Consider the following 27539-nt stretch of genomic DNA (forward strand, 5'->3'; position numbering starts at 1 on the left):
CACAGTTTAGTTTTATACATTACGTGCATGTCATGCTTGTCCTGAGTGGACACAAAATTTACTAATGCATGTCCCACTCTGTGTTTTGCTATCTTCCTTTATGTTAGATCTAGTATACACACTTGATATAATTGATAGTGTCGCTTCAACTGTGTCTGTGAAACGGGAGGGGTTTTCTCCCCCCTTTCCAGTTAATGGCCACGTAGCATCGTCTCCACGTGGCGTCTGATTGGCTGAGAGCCACTCCACAGCAGCGGGGTAATAAAAGTTACAAATGAGAGCAGGCTATTAGAGCCATTGACGTGCGTAGGCTAGCTTGCTAATTAATTGATCCTGAAACTTCATCTATTCTATAGCCAGAGAGGAACCCTTAATTAATCAGCCTTTCCATATCGTTGTCCTCCTTTCTTTCAATCCTTTTCTCTCTCCTCCTTTAACCCCTCCCTCCGTCTCTCTCTCTCCTCCTAATGTCTTTTTTAATTGTGAGGTGAAAATGCCCAGGGTCCCATGGGCTGGCATGGAGTGCAGGTTCTGGAGTTGTGGAGGAGATAGAAGAAAGAAAGTGTGCGTTGTGCGGGTGTGTATCTGCATGGCTGAGATGTGTACTTTGAACAGCGAGCCTCCGGTGTTTCAAGAGCCTTTCAAAAAGGGAGGGGCGTGACGAGGCTGGAGTGGTCCCCTTTGTACCCTCACCCCTCCTCTCCTTCCATCTTTCCTGGCAGAGGGGCTGATTTATTGGGGCTTCCCAGCCATCCGTCAGAGCCAGCAGCGCTGGCTGCATTAACCCCAGAGACAACCCCGGCACCCGGGGCCCCTAAGTGCTTCCAAGTGGCCCTCACTCTCCCCACTGGTGAGGAACCCCCCCACCCAGGCTCAATCGATGTCGTAAATTACCCATCTAACTCCCTAAAGTCGATAGCCCACAAGATGATGTTTGGACAGACAAGGATTTTTACAGCTTTTTGTTTTAATGGAAACTTAAAAGCCCAATCACTATTTTTTGGCTGCGGCGAGTATACTCACAAATTAAGTTTTAATTATCAGCATTCTGTGTGTTTTTCAGCTGGTAACAACTCTGAGTCTGATGTTTACAAACTTAACTTGCTGGCTCTTGTCATTCTTGTTAGGTATTAAGAGACCTGTCAATCAATAAGTCTTTTTCATGGGAGACATTTTATCACAGTAGGAAGAGCACAGGTGCAAATAGCAAAAATAACAACAGCTGAATTCCATTTAGCTGCTTCAGTTTCCTTGCTCCTTTTCCACAGCACATATTTTAACTTGTCACAGCAGAAAAAAACTCAGGTGTTACAAATGAGTGTCTCAGTAAGCCATGACACTGACAGCGAACCAGTATGCGCGATACCAGGATCTTGAAACTGAAGCAACTAAATGGAATCCAGCCATCATTCATTTTAACATGTTAAAGTGTCTTCTGTGCAACAGGCCTATTCTGTTACAATACCACAAGACAGAAAATATATAAATGAAATTATTATTTTTATTATCTAACAATTCAGTTCAAATAGAAGCTTCACTGAGTACCGACAACTATTTCCAGAAAGCAATAAAATGCACAATTGACAGTTGCATGACAATGGTTTTTATTTTAGTGGTTTCAGCTTTTTTGAAAACCACTGTAAATCATGTTGCATTGCAGAAATTAAACACATGAAGTGAATAAAAACAAAAGCAGAAGAGCCATCTTGAAATGTTGCTTATTATTTAGGAATGTACACATCTTGCTGAGTTGAATACAACCTCTTCACAGAGTACAGATGTATTATTTTTCTGTTCTTTCTTCTTGTTATTTGCCCGCCAATCGTTACTGAATAAGGATGATTCCTGAACAATAAATTTTTAAAAGAGAGTGTGACTTGATAAAAGCCGTGAAGGACAGCAGGCGTGTTGTGAAGGGGTGTTGTGGTTTGTATGGACCAAACAGGCGGCGGGGTCAGCCACATTTCCACTTGACTTTAAATGCTTGGCTTCTATTAAGTTGGCCCAGTGTGTAAGGAACAAACAGCCAACACTGGTAATGGTTTCTGCCTGACTCCTTGACACATTCAACCCCCCTACCACACGCACGCACGCACACACACACATACACACGCACACCTTGCTTTTTCTATTTCTCCCTCTCTTTCATTTTCCAGGATATCTTTTTTTCCTCCTGCTCTTTCTCCCACTCCATCACCCCTCCCCTCTTTTCACATCAAACACTAATGTTTCCTTCAAATTCCTTTTCCTCTCTGTCTGCCAACTTTGAAAATCACAGGAAATTACGCTAAGAATTGGCAAGGTTTTTTTTCTTCTTCTTCTTCTTTTTTCTTTTTTTTTTGCTTTCAACTTCCAAAACAGACGCTTTTCTCGTGTGGCCTGTCATCCCCAAGACACCCGCCTCCTTATTCTACTTCCTCCTCTTCCTCTTCTTATTTTTTCTTCCTCTGCTGATATGTTTGTTCTGGCTCCCATCACTCCTGTCTCTGTCTGTCACAGGCATGCATGCAGACGCGGCATGACGCTAACTACACCTAATGCAAGTTCTAGGCTTATTTGCTGCAGGCTGGTAGGAAAGGTTTTTTTTTCTCTCTCTCTGAGACATCAACAGTGAGATCAGTGTCTGTGCATGCCTCCTATGGCTGGATCAAGGAAAGGAGGCCATGAGCAGAGTACCTAATTGGTAGTGAACTGCTCTGTTAAGAATGTGTCGGAGAGTGTGTGAGAGTGCATGTACGATTGCATCAACACGTGAGCAGGTGTACTGTCTGTGCAAGCATGTACTGTATGTGAGTGAAGAAACGGAGAGAGCTCCAGACATTAAGCTTGAGGGCCTGAACTGGTAAACAAGGTCCCCCAGAAACAATGACTCAACCTGGACTGAAGGGTCACACATCGCCTCCGGGTTACACACGCAGTGAGTACCTTTACATGTACACCAATAACTCTACCGCTGTAAACAACCAGATTAAAGTAACAGCACAGTCACAGTGTTTGTATGAACTATAGGAGAGGTCTTTGTGTAAGCTCTTAGCTCCCTGCACAAGCTCATTCTTATATATATATAACTGTGTCAATACAGCATGTAGGTGTTAATGTGTTTATGTATGTAAATGTCACAGTGCGGATATCACATCTTTTTCATAACTGTGTATTTTAAGGTGGAGACAAATATACAGAAATAATAATAGATAGCTGATCTGACATGATTTCTGGGTACAGACATGCCACAGAAATTCAAAACATTGTCCAGCTCTGAAGAATCCAGCTCTGGGAATCAAGTTATACTTATTCTGGTTATAACGTCTTTTCATACACACACACACACACACACACGCGCGCACACACACACACACACACACACACACACACACACACACACACACAAACAAAAATCTAGCAATGCAGTGTTTTGCTTTGTTTGTTTTGTGTTTGTCATCTCAGATTTCTGACTCCACCCCAAAACAATAGAGGTAAATAGAATTCTGTTTGTGGTGCTCAAAGCATCAAACAATGGTATATTGTCCCTGGTACTCTGGATAATCACCGACCCTGCTGTCAACAATTTTCATAGGGACTATCTTTTTAGTGGAAAGTAGTTCAAATAAAAACTGTTTACAGGGAGGTCTCTGGATTGTCTTGAGTAACAGGAACACAAATTGTGGATATAGATGTTGCCTTTGGGCTTTTTTATTTTTTGGCTTGTTTATCTTTATTATTTTGGGGGCATTTTATGCTTTTATTACATAGCAACAGCAGAGAGATGGCAGAGAAAGAGGGTAGAGATGAAACAGCGTGAAAAATTCCATATCAGAATTAAAGCAACCAAAATTATCACAGATATCAGTATCATCATAGAAGTAATATAGTAAAATAATGTCATAGCCAATATCTTATGTAAACAAATAAAAAAACATATAAAATGTACATTAATCAACATTAAAGATAGACTGTCTTTAAAATGCTTGCTTGACTGTGTCGCTGGTCAAGAGGACAAGGAAACAGTAGCATCACTGGGTTTGCCTGCTGTACACCCACTCAAGGGAATAGTGGAACAAATCCACAAACAGAGCGCTAAACAGGAAGTCGGCCATTTGGCTACTCTCAGCTTAGACGATGTAGGTCTCTGGTGCACCTGCTCTACAGGTCTCACAATGTGGACGACCTGAGTAATTTCATTATGTGGAAACTGAGCTTTTTTGTAATTCATGCACCACTGAGCAACTTTCGGGGCCCCGCCTCCAACGCTGTATCCAGGTCTCACACTACATCCATGTGCTAGACAGTAGTTACCGTGAGTTTTTCAAAGTGCGGTAATCAAACACAGATTTAACAATTAAAAATTCTAACAGTAATACTAATCATCAGGAATTTTACCAGAGTTTATTGTGTAACCGGTCACAGTTTCATCCCTAACAGAGGGACAAAGAGATGCAACAAAAGCCCCTGGCTTTGAACAGGTGATGTTGTGTTTCATAGTTGCCTAAACTATGGGGTGACCTGCAATTTTTAAACATTGTGAGCACCAGAGACAAAATTCAAGTCATCACTGTTGTACTAGGGTGGTGGTCAGATGTTTCAAAACCTAAGCAAAGATTACAAAACCTATTATATGGCAAGATATCATACAGGTAAGTGACAAAATAATAATGTACCCTTAGATTAAAAAATGAAATACCAATAATTGGAGTGCTGCTCTAATCAGGTGCAATCAAAATGATTGTAAGTGCATTCATAACATATATCCAAGCTGTTACAAAGATTACTTTTGACACTGTGTGTGTGCGCGTCTTATAAAAGGACAGAGGTGAGCCCCTACACACCCAATACCTCTGCTGGATGAAATGTATGTATTGCAGTGGAGTTCTTATTTAATATGAGTGGGGCTTAATTTTAGCAGGATTTAATCATAATAATGAAAGGCAGTCAAAGAGGACCTTTTGTTCCTCTGCTAAAACCCCCTACACACACTCTAACACACGCACACACACTCTCAGTCCTGGGGAAATCACAGAGACAGACGTACATGCATATCTTTGTTGACGTCACGTTGCCTGGCAACATCCCAGCATGCTTGGCTGTGACAAGCTGAGGTCTCAGCCCTGAAGCGCAGTGCATCATGGGGGATTGTGTGTGCCGCGTCTTACATCACCCACAATCCCCCCTTGCTGATGCAGCCACAGTCAAGATGGTGAGAATGTTTTTTGCAGCTGATCCTGGGGCAGTTTTATAACATCTGAGGGTTAAGGAAGAGGGTGGGGTGGCTGATTTCTCCTCCTCCAGACACAGCTGCAATCATGTCCATCTTAACGGCATTTGGTGCATCTTTTGATATGTAATTAATAGTCACTTTAAGACTTGGTATACAGTATATTTTGCAGTACACATCTGGGGCATTCATTTTTAGCCCTCCCTGCTCCTCCCTGATCAGACCCCTGACCGCTTTTCTGTAGGTGAGGCTCATTACGCTCATCTGAGAGTGTGGAATTAAACCTCCTCCTCCGAACTCATTACTGTGAGCTAGATTTCACCGGCTGCAGATAGGCAATGCGGTGGTGCTGCTTTTAAAGCCAGAGCCAGATAATTAGAAACTTTAGAAGCGCATTTCCCATGGCTATAGCCAGAGTGAACAACTAATTCTATTTGAACTAATTACGTTCCATAGCGCTACGTTCGGGCTATGTAATACGCCCGAGGATTTCATCACAAATCAGTAGCAGGGATGTATTTCTGTGCGTCTTACTGACTGTACGTCGTTATGCATTGGCACTTCTCTCACTTCATGTGTGCACCCCCACTCACTCCCCAACTGTGTGTATTGAATGCTGCAAACCCCCCGAACAGGCTCAATAATGCTCGTTTTGGGGGTGTGTGTTGACATCATCAAAATGCGTCAAATTGGGTTGAGACCTGCACCTTGGGTAATGTAGTCTAAGATGAAGGCTTCCTGTTAGGACTGCAGAGCACAGTGTGACCAGTGAGACAAAATTAATGATGTCTGATAGAGTAAATTAGTGGTTTAGCATGACACCTGAAACTTCTTTGGTAATTCATGGTGATATAACCTAACTTTTTTTTTATTTGTAATTGCTGGTATAATAAGTTCTGGCTTCAGCCTATACCTTTTCAATAACTGCTTTAATTTGTTTTTGACATTGACTATTAATTTTTTTTGTAGCTTTTAAGCTGTTTATCTATTTATTTATTGAAACTAAAATATAAAAAAAGAAGATAAATTCAATTTTTAAATATTATTATTATATTGTTATACACCCATAATCAACTGCTGTAATTTTTTGACATTAACTCATTATTTTGGAGCTTTTTAAGATATTTATTTATCTATTTATTTATTCTAACTTAAAGACCAAAATAAAGATACATTTAATTAAAATTTTCATATATTTTTTATATTATTATTAATCATAGTAAAAACACCTTAAAATAAATACATTAATGAGAAGATATAAATATAATTTTGACATTAGTGCTCCCCCAAAGCCACAAAAGACTTCAAATAACTGTTGCTGTATAATTTTCTATTCCCCATACGCTGATCTTCATTTGTAAAAATAGTGTCGTAACCCTTTAAGTCTTTGTGCACATTTCAGTACACCTATTTCTTAATGTCATTTCTATCTCCACATGATGTTTTCTTTAAAAAATACAACATATATCTTCATTGAATAAGGTGTAAGAGTCTATCTACATATAAATACACGAGCATCACACACCAGTTTTCTCTGCTACTGCTGTATGCAGATTTGTACGATATTTTTAAGACAATGTAGGAAATCTGTCTGTCAGTCCATCTGTGTTTCTCTCCTTCTCTTTCTATCTCTGTGGTCTTGCTATGTGTGGAAGCTCGCTCGCTCCAATAAGAGGTGTCCAAGTCCAGACCAACAGACCAGGCTGACTAAATATAGCAGGCAGTGACAGCAGGGGACACTCCCCCCTTCTCCCGCTGTGGTGCTCAGTACTGCTGTTTCACTTCAAACTACACTGATGGAACTAGATTGCCATAAAAACACACACACAGAAGAAGTTTGCTTCGTGCCAAAAATGTGGGACACACACATCTTTCACGCAAACACATACATACAGTACACGCAGATTAATACACATGCATACTTTCTCTGTATCTCTCCCTCCAACACACACACACACACACACACACACACACACACACACACCCATCCAGTCCAAATGGGATTTACTTAAGACTCAATAAAGCAGACAGAAGCACTATTGTCTCCAACACAGGCCTATTGTGTCGCACAGAGAGACTGTGACGTGGGTCGGCTGTGCTGCGTCTATGTTTACTACACAGAGAGCATTCCATTACACACACACACACACACACACACACACACATACAATTAAAGAGACATGCATACAAAACATCAAACAAGCATGCACACACACATATACAGTAGAGAAGCATATAGAAATACATAATCAAGCATTCAAGCACTCAATCAGACAAGCATGAAGTATGAACATGCTTACACACACACCACGCATAGCCCCCACCCACCCACCCACCCACCCACGCACACGCACACACACACACACACAAACACACAGCATCAAACCCATCTCGCTCCAGTGGGAGTCTAAGGGGAAACTGAGTGATGAACAGGAGTGACACCACCACATGCCAGGGTGTGAGATGTGCTGCCTGGTATTTTAGGCTGCGTCTCAAATTGAACATGCCAAGCCTTCGGGGGAAAATCGCTAGAAGAATGTTCACTGCGAGAAGCAAATGTCCCACAGCAATATCGCTTATACCAGCTACAAAACCTGGATCGGCACCGCAGAGGGGCCTGACTCATTCATGAATCACACTGAGATGCGCACGTACAAAAGACGTAGTGTTGGGGTTTGTTGACATACCTGCTGCTGAGGATATTGCATCCCTCCCATACCCATTTGGCCCCTCCCCTGCATGCTCATTGGATATCTGTGAGGAGGAGGCGATGTGTATGGCTGGCTAGGAGGGTAGGGCCCGCCTCCTGGCTGCTGTGGGGTGGAGTAGGGGTTGTTGGCCATGCTGTAGAGCTGCGAGCGCTTCATAGCCATGAAGTCCATGGAGGACACCTGTAGAAGAAAAGAGGGATTAATATATGTCAAGAGCACTTTACAAGCATTTACAATGGTGTATCGTGATTGGTTGAGGATAGTTCAAATGTATTCATCCGTATGCCAAGTTGGACAGAAGTCCACTTAGTGCACACACTCCAAACCACAGCCATCATTGATTTATCTTATAATTGCACAGCCAGCGGAAGCCTTAAATTAATGTCTACAGGTCATAAATGAGCTACAAATGGAATTAAGTAAGCAAAGATGTTTATTGCATAGCTATCAGTAGCAAACTTTGCTGGACGAGGGCCAAAATATAATGATTTAATTAAAACCTGAAGCCTGTATCTTTGTTTTAATGTCTGAAAGGGTTTTAAAAGTGTTGTAAATGTTGTTTAAAACGATGGGAAGCAATAGCAATAAAAACTCTATGGCCTTGTTCCCACAACCACAGCCCAGCGGTGCCAGTAATCGCCGTACAGCGCTCACTCTCACTTGCTCGTTTTTGCATGTTGCTGCCTGCAGAAAACTGGCAGAAATACTGATAATTACATTTCAGTTTATGCTCTCCTGAATTCACGTAAGAGAACAGGTAAGGAGGTTGAGAGTCTGGCAGGGATTCAGACTTTGCATGACAATTGTGACAAGGCATTTCAAGTTCGCAAGTTTGAACCCCGGGAGAGAATTCAGGGCAGTGAAGCAGTCAAAAGTACCGGCTCTCCAAAGCTACACCTTGGGAGCTAGCGTCTTATATGAACACAAAACAAAATCAAAGAGAAGAAAGAGAAGGTGTCAAGGGCGATTTATTCCATTGTAAGTATTTCAGAGCCTTTTTAGAGGTTGTTTGGGGTCTCAGTGAGCCATTGGAAAATTCCGGTACAGTGCGTCAGGCTAATGCTAATCCGTCACCCGTAGCGGCGTGTTTGTCTGTCTGCCGGGCAGATAATGTGGACTTCTTCTATCTTCCCTCTCTCCTCTCATGCTTTCTCCCTTTTGTCTCCGCCGTGTAGGATCATGTGTGATTTATGACATTTTGTTCCTACTGTTTCTTACACACACACACACACACACACACACACACACACACACACTTTCACTTCTCCTCTCTCATCTCCAACTAACCCCCTCCTCCCCCTCCTCCTCCTTCTTCTTCACCACCACCAGCTCCCTCCTCAGTTCCCTCTCCTCTTCCCAACTCAATATCACCTCGTCTAGTGTAGAGAAGAAATTGCCGTTGCCTCATATTGCCAGGCTAATATCAAGAAGACATGTCAGGGGATGGGAGCACTTTATTCAGCAGGTTACGTGCGGACGGTTACGGCGCTCTAGCTTTAAAGTGGTTTTGTCTACTGAGGCATGTGCGTGGAGTACATTGGACTATTTCACAGAGTGCGAAAGAAGAGAAGAAGAGAGAGAGAGAGAGAGTGTGTTTGGGTAGCCACGGAGAGAGAGGAATGAGTACTCTTGGGTGTCTAAAAGTTATTTCACAGCATGGCGTTGTATGTGGGTGTGTGTGAGGAGAGAGGGTTATCCTGCAAAGGTCTGCATCACCAGGATTTCGAGAGCCTAATCCTAAGAAAGAGGGAGAAAAAGCCTTTTTGCTACACGTGTGTAGAAGTCCTGTGCTCTTTACTTTGCCCTCCTCACATATGAAACAAAAAATAAGTAAAGCATTCCCTAAGACGCCAAAGCTGAAGTCACCGAGTGCACCAGCAGCACTGATGTAAAATGAAATATTTAACCACCGGACAAAACTGACACCTCATCTGACAAAATGATTGCCAGCATTAGAGTAAAACACATTAGGGAATAATTAAAGTTATGAGCCATTGTGGTGTAAAACCCGTTTAAAAATGCTTTTGATAGAAAAATCATTTGTATTTTTTTAAATTCTGATGGATGAACTACAAGTTCAAAAGGCAAAGTCGGTTCTGGATTGGACTTTTTTGGAGAGAGAGACCTTGAATCATCACATTATTTGTCTCGGCTCCTTATTGCTCAGTAAGATGATGAAGAGCCTGACTGAACAGGAACGAGAGTGATCTAATAACTTAATTCAGAATGCAGCTAAAACAGATTTAGTCCTCCAGTGTGTCTGAGAGGAGCATTATACAGAGTTAAAAGGAGAGATTTGTTTAAGAGTATTTTTTGATGTGCTAAAACTGACTCTGGTCATATGTTTCTAATGTAGCCATAATGGGTTTTTTTGCTCGAGTGGAGGGCGACACGTGACCTGCCTTAATGTTTGTACACTCAGAACACGCCACAAGCCAGACACACACACACACACACACACACACACACCCAGGTCCGCTAAGCGATATCTGCAGCGAAAGGGCGACGCTCTCCAGTTTCTGAAAATCCAGGGCACTGTGCCACCCGTGATATGGGACACACACCCCCTCCCCAGCTCCATCCAGTTCACCAATCCATCTCAAGAGGTCCTCCGTTTGCCAAAAATGCTGAGCGCAACACAAGTAAATCCCCTCACACGGCTGCCAAGTGTAAACACACGCTTGCAAAAAAAAAAAAAAAAAAAAAAAACCTTTAACTGCTGCACTTAGAAAGGCACTGGACACAGAAAACAACTTCAGAGTTTTGGGAGAGGGGAAGTGGACGCTCAATTAAACACACACACACACACACACACACACACACACACACACACACACATGCACAGAAATGTGTATTAGCAGAATCTTGGCTCTTGCTGTTGATCTCTCTCTCGCTCTCTCGCACACTTGTGGGAAATTCTTAAATAAAACAGCCACAATAAAAGGATATAGAGCTATCTAATACATTGGTCCATCTTCCACACATGGCATTATCCACACCTGTCCACGGAGGCAAAAAAAATGAGTATTCTCCGCCTCCCCAAACGGAGTCCTCATATCTGCTCTCATGACAAGTTCCACTAAATGAGATTTCAGCCCACTGCAGCCTTTTCCTAGAGATATGCCCACCATTTCCCTCACACCACCAGGCATAAAAAACGACAACAATTCTTGACAAATTGAAACATTATTTTTTTTCCTCCCCTCGGAGAAATGGCTGTACTTAGGAAAAAAATTATGAATATGACACGAAGTGAATCGTGTCTGCGCCAGGAGGGACAGCAGATAAAAAACTAGAGGGAATACGCAGAAATTGTTTTTTATTTTCTTCAAATGTGTTTTTCACTTTTGTTCATCTGGGCATGCCATTCAATGGAGGAGGGGGAGGAGGCACGGGAGACAATAGTAATTCAACTGCTAAATTTAAAATTCAATTTATGAACTCCTCTCCAGCGCTCTGACTCTCGTGAGCTTTTTTTTTTTCTTTTTTTTTTTTGGAAAACAAAGCCATTAAAACAGAACATGGGTGAAATTACTGTGGGGTGAAACCTGCTAAATTGCTTTTCTGAGCTCAATCGACAACATTTTTATGTTGCAAAAAAATGATTTTATTCCTCCTCACTTTAATGTGCTAAGTTGTTAATCAGAAAGAGACAAAATGCTCGACACAAAAGGCTCGGATATGTGGATTATGAGACACACACTGGGATCAAACAAACATAAAACAATATTGGTAAATGGTTATTATTCCAATTTCATTTTGAATGCGGGAATTATTTTTATAAAAAAATCCTCTGATTTATCAGCCATGGCGAATGAACATGTTCGAACAGGGCTTACATACACACAGATACACACACACTCACTTACACACTGTGTCCCTGTGGCTATTGCTACCCTTGTCCTTCACACCAGATGACCAAATCATCACCTGTCTGCATCAGCCCTTCATTTCAGTTATTTACTATCCACACACACACACACAGAGGATACAGTGACAGGGACAGGCTCACCCACTTAGCAGGTGTAGTAACAATACAGTGGGATCAGTGTTGCCAGATAGCAGCCTTCAGGGCTGTAGTGTTTCCACTAAAATCCTGTTTTTGTCTGATTCAAACAGCTTGGTTGTCTTCACAGAACCAACACTGCAATAAAAGCATCCTTTCATATGTTCTTTATGGACTACAAGCTGCTTTATTGAGCGACGGCTACTTCAGAAATTGTTTGAACCTCAAAGGAGCAGTTCAGTGAACTATTATCATCCATTATATCACCTAGTGGTTTAATACTGTCTAGAACAACAGATTTCTTCCTGCTGGATAGGCAACAGTTCCTAAAAGAAAACACCTCATGAGCGGCTACAGTGAGTATATTGGTGCTCTAAAGCTCACTGTACCTAGCTGCCTGGATACTCCTGAGTTTTCAGTGTGATGTACTGTGCAGAAATAGCAGGATTCATATTTTTCAACTATCATATTATAAAACCTATTCCACACTCACATGGCGCAAATTAGTGCCTAGTGAAAATGCTTCTAAATATCACCACAGCCGAACGCATCAAACCTGATTGTGTATGAAAATTAGCCCCAAGATGCCTTTTTGGTATTGATTATCTTCTCTTTTCCTTGGAAGGACTACTGCTGAATGCCTTCTTTTATACCTGTCTAATGAATCCATTTTAGCCTTGTGTGTGTATTTGTGAGGAGAAACAAATAAGGATAATTATTGTCAACGGATCCTCTTTATCCTCTGTGCCGCGTCTGTCTCTGGAGAATCAACATGCTGCAGCCAGAGCTGGTTGGTCTGCTGGGACAATCGGCCTTGTCTTTTATGTGTTTTATTTATACCATGCAGCAGAGCACTCTCCAATTCCTATTACACTGCAGGGCCCGGCGATGCCTCGGCCTCCAGAACAAAGCTCCGCATTTCAGGCTTGAAACCCTGTGCATTTGGGCCTGCTGTTTCAAACACACACACACAAAAAAATAGAAAGGCTGGAAAAGAGAAAAGATGGGAGAGGAGGAGAGGGGGAGAGAGAAAGACGAGAAGAGAGACTGCAGCAGTGGGCGAGTACAGATCGAGTTCCATATTAATGTGTGCAAATTCCCCCGCTCCTGCTGACTAAGATTAGAAAAATTAATTTCATGGATGCAGAGACAATACTGATGTCATCAAGCGGAGAGGAGAGGAGCAGCGCACTGTTAACTCCTCCCTGCCCGGCCTCCATGAGGAATAGATCACTCTTTAGTATCGCTCCATCGCTTCATTTCACTGCCAGGATTCAAGCAAGTTAACTTACACTAAACACAGACAACAACACACAATACTTAGCCTCGACAGATCACTCCTATCGTGTTACCTCATCCTAAAAACACAACTTATTGTGTGAGTGTGTAGTGAAGTAGCTGAGCTGTGTGCATGGTGCTGTTCCCATGTGACTTCTGCATCGCTAAGAGGACCAGATTCAGTGAATTATGTCTCGAAACACAATCTCATCCTGCATCTCAGCACGCACGCCTTGTTAGTAAAAAAGTCTCGTAATGAATGACAGTGTGAAGAGTAGCACTGGTCCGCGGGGAGCTGGGCAGAGCCAAATTGCCTTTCCTCGGCCCAATATGCCTGGATGGCACAGGCAGCAAGGCATGAAGGCTGGCTAGCAAAGAGAAGCATGAAATTATCTGAGGAGAGAGAGGTGCAAGGGAGTGACAGCCGTAAAGGAGACGAGGAGAAAACGCATTCGTACACACTGTATGTTTAGCAATGACGCCGCGAGTTGAGAAAGAAAGGCAGACAGAGAGAAGCCAGATAAGAGGCTGCTGTTATGCGGCCGAGCGGCTTGCTTTTGTGTTTGGCGCAATGCACATAATTGCTCTCTCTCCTGTGTCGTCCTCGGAGCTGTTGATCGGTGTGCCCTCTGCGTTTGACACCAATATTTACACCACACACAAACACATGCTCACACACACACATCGGGGTACTCAGAAACACACCCGTCTCCTTCCAATCCCCCCCTCCCATGTGCATGAGGAAAAGTTGCCGAGCGTTTGGTTCGTCACGGCCAGCACAAAGACGTCATTAAGTGAGGGGAGGAGGGGGGATGGAAGAGAAGAGGGAAGAGGGGAAGGGAGGGAGCAGGAGAAGGAGAGAGGCTGCTTCATCTGTCTCAAGTGAGATTGGGGTCGCGGGGTCACCCCAGCCCTTTTCCTTCCCCAAGACTAAGAGCTGAAGAAGCAGCAGTGACAGAAAAAAAGAGGAGAAAACCTCAATGACAAAACGAGATGCGGCTGACATGCCTGCGACACGCCATTAGAGAATGAAAACAAATAAAATGCAATCGTCTGCAAACAGTAGAGGAAACACGTGTGGAGGAACACAGACTGCAAATTTGCCAGTCAAATCTCCTGCCAGGATGCAGTTTTCCAAGACAGAATTCATTCAGATTTCCACTGTATAACAAGGAGTAGGCTCAAGGATAAAAAAGATAAACCTGCACAGGTTCTAGTTACAGCAAAAAGGGTTTTTTTTTTTTTTTTCCAGGGGACATTTTGTTGTGTTTTTCAAGTCTGGTCAGAGATCAAAATTCTTCATTCTCTTCTCTTCTAACACGTTTTTTTCATGTGCTGAGCATGTGTTTTTAAATCATCTGACAAACTTTGCTACAAATCAGCAGTGTTTCCCCTTGAAAAAGTTTCTTGCTGGGTAGAAAATCCATTGAAAAGCCTCTAGGTAAGACTGGTACAAGTATTGCTTTGAAACCGATGCAAATTAAATGCTTTCAGGAAATAGGGAAGGCACCTCTCGCAGCGCTGCTTGCCTATTTTCATAGAATCTGTTTATGATGTGGAGGAGGGAGAGCCTTGCTACATTCCCGGTCTTTTCTTGTCTCTCAGTCCTATGTGTTTCCTGCCTGCCGCGACCCTGGGACAGCAGAGGGCCGCTGCAAAAAAACCCATTTCATCTAAGGGCCGTGGTGGAACGAGAGGAATGTGCTCCTCTCTAACTTCCCCAGCCCGCAGAACCCCATGGAGAGATGCTGTTACACAACCAAATGAAAGAGAGAAAAAAAGAGGGGGGGCAGGGGGGAGGAAAATAACAATAACTCCATCTGCCCCAAAGAGAGAGAACAGGCTATTTGAGTAAATGTGCTGCCCTTTCGCTTCCCACGTCTCCCAGAGCCGAGCCGAAATGCTGGTATTAAATATGCAGGCTCGATTCCCCCCTTATTCAAGGAAATCACCACCTTTGCTAATGGAATGGTATTGGAGAGGAACTGCGTTTCTACAGCTTGGATAATTATGAACGAGGTCCCGTATCGCCAAGTGTGTTTATGAATTAGCAATGGTTATTCATGATATTGTGCTCAGAGTAGGGTGAAAATACATAAGTGAATACTAAGCGAGCAGACCAACAGAAACGATGCTAAAGGGTCCTGAGGGGGCTTTCTCTGCCATCCATTAGTCTTCCCTGTAAGGCAAAGCTTAACGAGCTCCTCAGGCTGGGAGGCTGGCCATTGAGGGAGAGAGAGCAGAGTAAATTATGAATGCAAAAGCTCCATCTAAAGCAAGACCACAATAAGCCCACATCCCTGCTATTAAGCTCTTTCCCACCTTTCCACCTTGATTTTTTTTTTTTGGAAACACAGGTGTATTCCAATGACAAAAATGTCTTTCATCAAGGTATTAATAAATAGTAACAATATTGTATCTATAAAAAGCAAGTTGTCAAACTAGGTCATACCCGTGGTGCAGTTAAAGAGGCTCCCCACTAAAAACAAGGATTTACATTCAGGCTGTTTGTCTTGGAGCACTGCCCAGTCCTCCAGGGTGAAACCATCCATGCTCCTCCTGCGGGTAATCCATCACTTAAAAACAAAAACACAAATAACAAACAGATATCCTGACCTTCCTTCCTCAGGCGGATATTAGATACTCATTAAAAGTCACCTGAAACAATTTGAACCAAATTGATTTCATTATCGGACTCGGCACGACACGCCAGGCCCCCACGTCTGATAGCTCAGCGGGAAATTTACAAAGTTAATTAGAAAAAAATTGATTTTCATATCATTTTTTCCCCCCTCTGCTTTACTTTATGTCACTTTACCGTCGCGGAGTGACATGTAGAGGGGCTTGTTGACGCACAGCGGCGGCGCTGTTCAGTGTGAATGGGAACACAGCAGGTTAGAGGCTTGAACATTGTAAGTGGAACCAGAACATTTATTCCAGCTTTCAGTGGTAATAGAACAGCGTGTGTGTGTGTGTGTGTGTGTGTGGTTATGACAGATTGTGTAATAAGAACGGTACAGTTCTTCCTCTCTCAAACGTCTATGCAAGAATATCTCTTCACCTTTTGCACACATGCACTCAAACACACACCCCACCTTGTTTTTCCCCACACCTCAATATAATGGCAGCAGTGGCAGACGTGGCCTTGATTTTCTTGTGTAATGAATGTGAGCCTCCACTCCACTTCCACCCCGCTGTGAAGGCTTCCCCCAGAAATGGGCTCCTCGACCTGGGCCAGGGGCCCTGGAAATAGGCTTCCCTCCCCCCACTGCAGCCCCTCCAGGTCACCCTCTGGGAGGCCCCAGGCTCTGTGAGTCCGGGCCAGGCCTCCCATCTCCAGGGCCCTGACTGGGAATCAATCACCGAAGCTGGCTGGGAACATGAGGTGGGGGAGCCGGGTCGATCAATGAGAGCCTGTGGGAGCCCTGATGCATGGCCTGACTGCACATGCACACCTCTGACTCACACTTAACTCCACCATTCACTCCCATTATTGCTATGCCTCAGGGCAGCTATGTTTACAGTGGACTGAATGTGCCAGACCATATGAATAACATATGACTGAGAAAATTGAGTGATATTTGCTACTAAAGGGCCCATAATTAGATTTGGACATGATCACGCTGGAAGTGACTGTGCCTATATACATCTCCTGTAGAGTATCCAACCCTTTTTAATTCTTTTTCATTTTCATCTTTGAATTTTCGTCGCTATACGAGAAAAGACACAAAAGCTAAATCTGCTATTAATTCAGCTTTGAGTAAGACTGTATCTAGATCAGAGCGAGCCACTCCATGGCCAGAAAAGCACCCTGATTGTGAGTTGTTTTACACGCCGAACCTTGACCGACCTTTTATGTTCAGGTTTTTATTAAAGGCCAGACATATTAAAGGGATGCACATATTTCCCAGGGGCCACAGATCCTTTGGCTGCAAAACACACATTTCACCATGTGTCCGATTCTGTGAAAGGTGGGTGTGTGTCTGCGTGTATTTCACCCACATGCGATTTTCATGTGAACCAGTGTATGTATGATTTTAAAGAATATGAGTGCAAGTTAAAGTGATTTTGAAAACAATATGCGAGCTAACTGTGTTTGTGAGTGGATGTATGGACGTACACACACACACACACACACGCACACACACACACACACACACAAACACCCATCAGTGTAATAATCAACTGTAAGTACACAGCATGTCTGTGAATGTCTGCCAGTATCGCTAAAACATGTGTGTAAGTATTTTGTGTGTGTGGGTATGCGTGTGTTTGTGTGAGTGTGTGATCAGTGCGTACCATCTGTGTCCAGATGTTGCGTAGAGAGCAGGCTGCGTGGACAGCCAGACAGTTGGCAGGCCTTCTGACAGGCCTGTGTTCCTTATTGATAGAGGGATCACAGAGACAGAAGAGTCAGCCGTGCTCAGCTAGACCACAATATTGTCCGCTCTGCTGTTATTCATCCCAGTCAGCCAGGAGAAAATGGGATGTTCTGAGCCAAGTTTATAGCTGTCAGATCTGGGCCAAATAGGAGTTGAATAGGTTTCAAACATTTGGAAAACAGCATGAGGAACGTTTGATTTGTCATACAGATGCCGCCAGATTCTTGTGCCAGAGCTGAAGAATTTCATTGTATTTCATTTCTGACAAGGATTTTAATACAGATGACAATAAAGCTGAACCTGAAGTGCACAGCCTAGCCCAGTGGGGTGAACTATAGCAAGGGCCAACATGTTGGTGGAGCGGCCCGACTGGTTCTTGTGTAAGTGTGTGTGTGTGTGTGTGTGTGTGTGTGTGAAGGTGAGATTGAGGCACAGTACAGCATAAAGGGAATCTGACTTACTACGACTCCTATCTTTACTTAATCCAGTAATCTCTGTGGGTCGAAACAACCCAGTCGCCAGAATACATATTGGCACTGTATGTTTCTGCAAACCACAGATACATTACATTTGTATGTTATTATGTTGTGGACACATCAACTTCTTTAGACGTTGTGGTTAACGTGTGGTCATGTTTAAGCACAAAAACAACTTGGTTAGGGTTTGGAAATGATCATGTTCTGTCTTAAAATTCTCTTTTTTACCTGGAAATGCAGTGATTTCTTAGTAAAAACAACCACGTTTGGTGGCACTATTACAGCAGAAGATGCAGTGAAGGCTTGGTAAACAGCATGTTTTTTGTGACACTATCCCTGGTAAAACAATACAATAATAGGTGACTACAAAAACGCTGGAAACGCAACGACTTGGTAAAAACTACCAGTGCAGTTGTTTGTTTGCCTCGAACACTGGTGTGCAGCTTGACGCGTCCCCATCCCCTCCACCTCCACCTCCCGAAAAGTCATCTTATATACAATGTTGCTTTAGAAAGTTGATATGATACATATTAAACGTACAAATGTAATGTATCTATGGTTTGCTTAAATGTACAAGGCCAACTCTTTTGTTCTGGCGACTGCGCTGGTCAACGCTGAGCACATTGTATCTGAAACCATTATCATGATTCTATACACACATATAATGTAAAATGAAGGACATTTCCTTTTAAGTTTCTCTACATTTAGCTTTTACAAAAGGCATCTGTTGACTGCCTCGTTTCCATTATTGCCTCGCAGAACTGTCTCTCTGACCTCGCACCCTGTGCCATCTTTCTTCCCTGGCTCCTGCCAGAGTTATGGAGCAGGGCCGACATTTATGGAGGGCAGACCCTTTTTCCCGGAGCTTTGATCCAGAAAGTTCTATACCTTATACTTTTGCAGGGGTCATCCATGAGGAGCCATGTGGGCAGCAGCATGTGTAAGTGAAAGCACATTGAGCTGCTCATTTTGAGCGGAGCCTCAGTGCGGAGGCTAGTGCAAAAGGGCCCGTGAGGACTTGAGGGGTTATAAGGTGCATGTCGGGTGTGTGCGCAGCTACACTCTACCTACTTGTGCGGGTGTGGGAAAAAGAGAGATACACAGAACTAATCCATGAGAAAAAAAAAAACACAAAATGAAAATAAGTGGCAGAAAATAGTGAATCGGAGGCCAACCCAAAATTTCATCAGGCAATATCACAGCTCTCATATCTGTCATCTCTCTTTCATCAAACCCCTCCATCCCCTATACAAATTATTCATGCCAGTAGCTAAATGTATTCATACCATTCTGTTTACTTTATTACTCCACTTTTATTCTGCTCTTTTCCCCACATTTGTTTACAAGAATAAAAGCCTACTCTGACAGAATTATCCCTCTGCACAACAAAAATAAATCACAGCGCTTGCACACACATCATTCACATTCAAAGAGCACAGCTAAATTATAGATGGCCCCTTTCTCCCCAAATATGCATTTCATTAGCATTTCCTTCGCCTGTTGTCTTTTTTTTCCTTCTGCAAGCCTGCGCCCAAAACCCACTGATGTGTGTGTGGGTGTGTGTGTATGACTGGAGAATGGGAACAGACTTGCAGCAAAGCAGGACGCGTCCCCTTTCCCAGGCCTAATTTAGGATTCAATTACAATACTCTTTAAAAAGCGTCGACTTCGCAATTAATTATTTTAAGATTAGCCTGACAGTAATGGGCCTCCCACCGACGCCAGCCAGCACAAGACTGGCCGCCTGCACCCCAGAACCACTCTGTCTCTCTACATATATCTATACACCTTTCTCTTTATCCCCTTCATTCTCTACCTCTCCCCTTCACACTCTTCCTCCGCCTTCTCTCCATCTTCCTCTCCTGAGGAAAAGGAGATAAATCTTCCTAATCCTCACCTTCACTTCCTCCCTCTGTCCTTCCTTTTTTCCCCCTCCTCTCATTGCTGTGTTACACTTTGTTTCTTTTCTTGTTGTTTTTTTTCCCTTTGTTACTTTGCGTCGTGCTCTGATCTCCTTGGCGGTTGCCGCGCAATTGATATTGCTTCAGTACGGCGGGCTGCTTTTTTACGAGCCACAAGGGCCTTCTCCCACGTCCTCCCGCGTCCCCAGGAAATGCTGACGGATGAGCCCCACGACAACGTGCACATGCACATAAACACTCGCAGCCGCACACACGTTCGCATACACAACCGTCTGTCACCGCTGCTGCCAGGCGTAAGCGAAAAAACACGCCGCCCTCCTCCGCCCGCTTTGATTGGAGCCAAGCGAAGCATTTTTTTCTCCCCCCTTCCTCTCCGCCGCGGCTGCTTTTCCTCCCACCCTTCACCACTACTACCCCTCCACCCAACCCTGTTTTTTTTTTTCTTTCCTCGTTTCGGAAATGAATGTCATCATCCATCCCCTTTCTCCCTCTGCCGCAACTCCCCCCGTCACCCCCGGGCAAACCTCAGCCGAAGCCCCCGATTCTGTTTATTTAAATATTTGATATGTAAGCAGTCATAAAATAAATGTCAGAAGAGGGAAAGGGAATGGATATGAGGGGTGTGGGGGAAAGAGGCCATTATGGGTAATGGTTTCTGATGTACGTCGCGGCCCCCACAGTGACCCCCCCCAACCCCACCATACAGACAAACCTGCACATGACGGAGCCGAGAGACGCTGGAGCAACAGGGGAATAGATGGAGCGGGGGCATGTGCAGTCAATGTGTTTGCGTGTGTGTGCCACGGAGGCAGAGATGCAACAGCTACACACACACACACACACACACACACACACACACACACACACACACACACAGACACACTTGTTCAACTAGCGATATGGAAAATAGGCCCTCCCATGCACAATTGACTTCTAATACATTGTATACTCCTCAAACCATCCATTTACCAGGAATTGCAATTTCAGGGGCCCTGAAAGCAGCACTTTGCCAGCACTTTGCAAAATACCTTAAAAAATCTCCAGCCTCTACAAATGCTCTCTCTCACCAACTGCCAATTCTAACATGTCTGTTAAAGTGAGTACACAGGCCTGTTCCCTGGTATATTGAACACCGCTTTATTGACTTGCCAGGATTTCCATGTTGGACACAAGACCCGGTGCTACCTACTGTTTAGACACCCTGCCGCCAATACCATTACAAGCACCCATCTCTCAGAGTGCGTGCTCACGTATAAGACTCTCAGCTAGTGGCACCCAAAGGATTACACGGCTGTGACAATTTCACCCAAGAACTGATAAAAAACGGGGAGGTAGGCGGGGTGAATAAATCAAGCGCAGCCACTGAGAATGAGAGACAGAGGGAAGAGTAAGAGAGTCTCTCTGTGAACAACCTTGAGTTTCTCCTTGATGCTGAGATGCTAAAATACTGCAGATCAGCACAAATATAAAATCCCCAATTAAGAACAAAAATCATCACAAAATGTTCATTAGCGCTGATGCGATATTGGCTTGGCATTTCAGGGCCTTTTATTCGCAGACCTTTGCCTAACGAGCTCCCTGGCCACACCGACAAGCTGCGGGAGGGGGAGTGACATCACATCAGGGGTCAAAAGTCAGAGAGAGGTGTTGCCGGCTGTTGACCTCCATCACCTCTAAATGCTCCAACGTGCCCAATCCCCCTGTGATTTTCCCATCTGTCAGCACGCAGGAATGTCTGTGAGGCCACACACCTACAGCTTTGCCCTACAATGTACATAACTACATAACATACACACATCTTAAACATCATATAAACACCCACAAACCACACTTATTCTTACACAAGCACACTCCCATAACACTGGTTACACATGTACACACACATTCCCCTATTTACATACTATCTCTATTACATGGATGTACACATATCTAAGCACATCCTCATATACATTGATCACACAACTATAACCGCTTCACTCACACACAGAAAAACACACGCTCTTCCATGACATCAATACACACACCCACAATAATCATCCACAAAACACTTTTCTGCACATATATACCTAAATCTCTTCCACACACGCCCCCTGCTCCCCTCTGCCCCCTCCAGAGTCCGGGTCAGGGTGCCCTCCAGAGCGCCTCGCCCTCTCCGCTGTTAATTACCACTAATTGGCCCCGCTCGTTTTTTCCCCCTGCTATAATGGAACCATTCATCTTTACTACTTAATGAGTAGGCACTGTAGTCACCAGCCAAGGTCACCCGCAACTAGCATCCAAAAGACAGAAAGACAGCGACTTGGAAAAAAGAGAGAACAGCAGAGAGAGATGGCGAGGCTGTTTATGCTTTAAAAATACAGATGAGAAAATGTGGAATTGCTGAAGTTTCAACACATGACTCTGCTGCTGGAACAGAGCCAATGTGTAAAAAAAAAAAAAAAAAAATGTTGAGAAATGTCTGGGAGCTGTGGGAGTCTGCAGTGTCCAACGCAAAACCACAACACACACAGGGAATTTCCAAAGACAGACTAATTAAAATACCGGTTATGCGAGTGAAAACAATGGATCCCTCAAAACAACGCTGAAAGCGCAGACTCACACAGTCAGACCGAGCTGTAAATATGAAAATGTATTTTTCAGAAATGCAGTAAGAGCCTCTTCTCCGGCTTATGCACACATAATTATCAAAACAATCACTCCGACTGTCAGCACAGACTCCAGCCCCAGCGGGTGAGAGGGCAACATGTTAGCCGCCTCAACTACCATAAAACATCTAATTAACACTGAATGCTTTAAATATTAGTCCAACGCTTGCTTTGTATTCATTTCTATAGTGAGTCTTGAAACGAGGCAGAGGCACTGCTGGAAAAGTTGGCCTCACTGTGTAAGAAAACCAACAAATGAAACTGCATTTAGTGCAAAATGGTGGATGTTTTGATCCTAAAGACCCAAGAAAGCTATTCTCATATTCCCATACTAACACTGGAGTGAATCTGTTTAGACTTTAGAGCAAAATTTAACCCCAACCTTCTCATGAGGAAAAGGAAACCTCCCACAGAAGAGTCTTTATCAGTCTGATTCCAACCAATTGTTACCAAATCAAGTCTCTACCACTGAATTATTAGAAGTTCTCACAGTACACAACAAACTGTTGACACATGCACCCAGAGGCCAGCAGGTCAGACAAGACAACAATACCTCCACATTTTGTAACTGTGTGAGCAATGTAAGCTGTCAGCCTTTGCCTAGGGTAGAGCAGAGGAATGGTTCGGGTTCAAGCATCATAATTTGTCCTGGCGAGTCATGCCAAAATCTGACAACCAGCCATTTTCCCCGGGAAAAGTCTCTCAGTCAGAGAAGTGCCATTGTTTTGTAGTTCCTCCTCGGTCTCATGCAGCGTAGCAGAAGCAAGAGCAGTCATGTGCTCCTGCAGCGCTGTGGCGATCAGCCCGGCACGGCGATGTTTGTAAATGGGACAGTTGTCTATGGATTATGTTAATGTGGTATTCCACACTCCCCTCTGGCATGTGTCTGACATTACAGTAACCTTTGCATGTTTAGCCAACAGTAACTATGGATGTTCATTGAGTAGGGAGACGCACCCACGTGCACACACTTAGAAACACACAGACACACACACAGAAACACACAGGCACAGTTGCACAGGGAGATTAACTGTGAACAGCAAACATCTGCTCTTGCCAACTGTATTGATATCCTTTGAAGGAATTAACATCTTAAAGAAATAAGACATTTAAACTTCAACATAAAGTTCACTTGTGTTGTCAATATCTGATCCAGTTCATCCGGTTTGTGTCAAAGGAGTGGCTGGAATGTAGAAAACAAGTCTGACCATATCAGTGGGGTGCGTAATGCAAGAAAATGAGAGAAATACCAGGACTAAATATCTGTACTCCACACCCACTGCAATACATCACGGACAAACCAAATTTCTTACATAACATCTTCTTCAACATACAGTATCTCCAGTGTACAGTCTAAAATGTGTGTGTGTGTGTGTGTGTGTGTGTGTGTCCGTTGTGCATATGTGGGGGAGGAGGAGGATGTGGTGTGAAGTTGCTTCCTAAATTGCTGAGATAAAATTGATCTAAATTAGGTAGCGTTCAGCCAGGAGTGACCGAGAGTGTCCTGTTGTGATCGGTGTCTATAAATCACCAATATGTCCACACACCAGATGTGTTCGCTCTTTCTCTCCCTCTCTGTCTCACTCACACACACACACACACACACACACACACACACACGCAGTGAGCTGTAATGGACAATCTTAGGTTTGGTAAGAAAGGAAAAAGATGAAAGGAACATGTTGTGGCTGGGAAAATACATGGTTGACCATCAACACAAAAGACACTTAAGTGTATGTTTAAGAGGGAGGAGAAAGTGCGTGTGTGAGTGCGTGTGCATGCGTGTGTGTATGTGCGACAGAAAAGGACAAAAAAAAAGTGGAACTCGGAGAGCAAAAGAAACGACCTGAAGAAACAGACAAAACCCATCAACAGAAACTCGCCGCGTCGTCCGTGTCCCATCGTTTTTCTATTTTTGTCTCTCTGTGCTTCACAAACGACAGACAGCGCCTTGCTGGTGCTGTTTGGTTGTATCCTTTTTTTTTCTTCTTCTTCTTTTAGCTGAGCAAATGGTCCCACTGTGCCAGCGCTGATTAGGATCAACTCAAACCAAACAGCAAGACGTGTGACTGGAGTGCACAGTCTACAGTCTGGAAACAGACACGAGTGCAGAGGCTTTGATGTGTAAAGTGACGGATGATGGTGATGGAGATGGTGATGGCGATGATGATGATGATAATGATGATGATGATTTTCTCACAGGCTTGTTAAGTCACACACACACACACTATATGGATTACACATGGGCTTCTATGGTAGAATGTCAACATTTCTGTGACAGCTTGCTCGTTTTGTTATAAGCAGATTATTTGGTCAAAAGTTCAAGGTAATAGAAATTCTACATTTTCAATGAAATATAAAGTACTCATTCTCATAAATAAATAAAAAAAACTCCCATGATTATCTGCCAGTTATCCTGCCCTCTTTTCTATTTGTCCAGCTGTACTATCGGACCATCCGTTTTATTATCCAAAGAGGAAGGAGATGCAGAGCTTGGTTGGATCTTAAAAATGTCACGCTGACTCTTTGAATTTGCATTAATTGCTGCAATCACAAAATTACTCATTTCTAGAGGGACGGACCCGTATGTTTCCCATTTCCTCTTCTGTTGGCCAGAGGGGAGGGAAGGGAAGTGGAGGCAGCCGTTACTGTAAGCAGGACAGTGTTCCAGAAGTGACCCACAGATCTGCTCAGTATAGTGTATAAATATTCGATAGGATATGTTGGCTGTCTAAATACCTCTGAACTGACTGCTGGTCCCTTGGGAGACCTAGCGAGCTACTGAGAGCCAGGGACATGAGGCAGATAAAAGAGGAGAGACCGTATTTAGAGAGAAAACACAGAGGGAACAAAAAGAGATGGCTGCGAAAGTGAAAAGCAAACTGTATGGTACCATCTGTTCAGTAAGTATATAGTTAACTGCTGTACATTTACTTTGCAAATACACAGAGAAATAACCCCAGAGAGACAGAGAGGAAGACAAAGAAAGAAAGAAAGAAAGAAAGAAAGAAAGAAAAATCTCCCCCCTCTGGAATAGAGGAGGAGGAGGGGGTCCTTCCTTTCAGCAGCTGCACGTGGCTAATTAGCATATGTGAAGGTCAGGGTGGAGGAGTGGGTGGGTGGGGGGTCTGGGGTGCCACCACAGCACCCACTGCCACGAGACATGGCACACTGCCAACCGCACACACACGCTACTATAGGGAGGAAACCCAATATATTTGTGAGTGTGAGGCCAACGACTCGTAAATACTTCTTTTTCCTTGCAACATTCACAAGGCTGAGGCAGGGTGAGATCCCGTGGGAGAGGATTTTAACTATGCTGACATTTGCCAGAGTTCAGATACTGATTCTCTCTCCCTCTCTGTCTCTGTGAACTCGGTCAGGCCCATTCCTCAGAAGTCAGCAGCCCTCCATGTGACTCCCTTCAAATATCGCCTACATTTCCACATCTGTGGCCTTCCTATACTCCCTCTGTTTACACAAAAAGGCATCGGCCAAGTCTCAATGCAAATACATTTATGGAAATCATAAACTATTGAAACAGGGCAGAAAAAATAAAATTCAATAAAAATACAAAAAACCCTGATGAAATTACAAACACAAGATTTTTTTTTCTTGTAAAAAAAATCTGTGATGTATTTTTCAATGGGGAATGCACTGGCTGGATAAACAATTGCAAGAGCAGAACACACAAAAATCTCATAATTGTGCCCATGCAGAAGTTGTGATTACATGATCATTATAATACTGACAAAAGCTTCCCTTTGTTTCAGTGTTCAGGCTGCATAGCAGGCACAAAAGAACAATAACAAATACTATTAAATTGCTGAAGGACTTCGCTTTTTTTTTTTGGAAACTGTGTACAAAATGTACTGTGTATTCACTTCGGCTCAGCTGACAGATGAGAGAAAAAGATCCAATGGTAATTTGAAATCTGTTTGCTGTGACATTTCTAAAGTATTCTTTGTTTTTGATTAAATCATTGCTGTAAAGTCCATTCGGCTACTTGAGAAACAGAGAGGAAACAGTGGTGATACCTATAAGGCACAGCATCTAACTCCATACCAGACTTGTGATAAATCCTTCAAATCCCAGAATGCCAGAGGACGCCTATAGCTTTCAGACATGGCCATCGCGTAGAATCCACCACTGCTGACAGAGGCTGAACAAGGTTGAGAAATTAAATTGAAATGACTATCAAATCAAATCGAGAAAGCATCAGACTACTTCATCCACACAGAAAAGTCAAATTCTCCCATATGCACAATTAACTTTCTTCCCCTAAATTGCTCTGGTTTAGATTTTTCTGCTCCCTCCTGACACCGGCAGTTCGGATGAGACAGAGCTGAGAAACAGCTGACACCAAATCAACGGCCGCTCGCAGTAATTAAATCCTTTCTTCAGGGCGTTTACACATCAACCTTTAACTCCAGGGTATGTTGTGAGTGTGTAGTGGAACCAGACGGAAAAAAAAACTACAATTATTTTATTAAGCCCTCAAATAATACATAAGCTTACGTCCAGTGATGCAACTGGACAGTCTGTTTTTTAAATTCATATTATTTCTAAAAATCAGAATTAATTGGCGTTTTGTGGAAACCGCATGCAGACCAGGGATAACCCCGGCCTGCCAATTACCTAAGCAGTCTCTGTGTTTCATCCAAGGAAGATGAAAAACGCTGCGCGGGGCCCTTATCGGACGCAACAGAGCAAATTAAAATTTCACTCTAGTGTTGCTAATCAGCACTGCGCTGGCTAGCCAAGACAGAGATGTAAACAAACCAACATAAACAAACGACTGACGGGAGGGACCAGAGAGCGAGAGATGGAGGGAGAGAGTGAGACACTGCGAGAGGGGCGGGGTTGAAGTTGGACTGCTTAGTGCTGACGAAGGGGCTTTCGCCTTCTCC

The 27539-nt window shown here is 43.6% G+C and overlaps 1 protein-coding gene across 4 annotated transcripts in view; it reads right to left on the reverse strand.

The window, feature by feature from the left end:
• LOC125900793 (AT-rich interactive domain-containing protein 1B-like) overlaps window positions 1-27539 on the reverse strand; it is a 192208-nt gene that overhangs the window by 158983 nt on the left and 5686 nt on the right. For all 4 annotated transcript variants that reach the window (XM_049596018.1, XM_049596019.1, XM_049596017.1 and 1 more), the window contains exon 2: window positions 7897-8100. In XM_049596018.1, coding sequence (XP_049451975.1) covers window positions 7897-8100 — 204 coding nt within the window. The remainder of the gene's footprint in view (window positions 1-7896; window positions 8101-27539) is intronic.

The sequence above is a fragment of the Epinephelus fuscoguttatus genome, linkage group LG14 (genome assembly GCF_011397635.1).
Source record: "Epinephelus fuscoguttatus linkage group LG14, E.fuscoguttatus.final_Chr_v1".
Classification (NCBI taxonomy): domain Eukaryota; kingdom Metazoa; phylum Chordata; class Actinopteri; order Perciformes; family Serranidae; genus Epinephelus; species Epinephelus fuscoguttatus.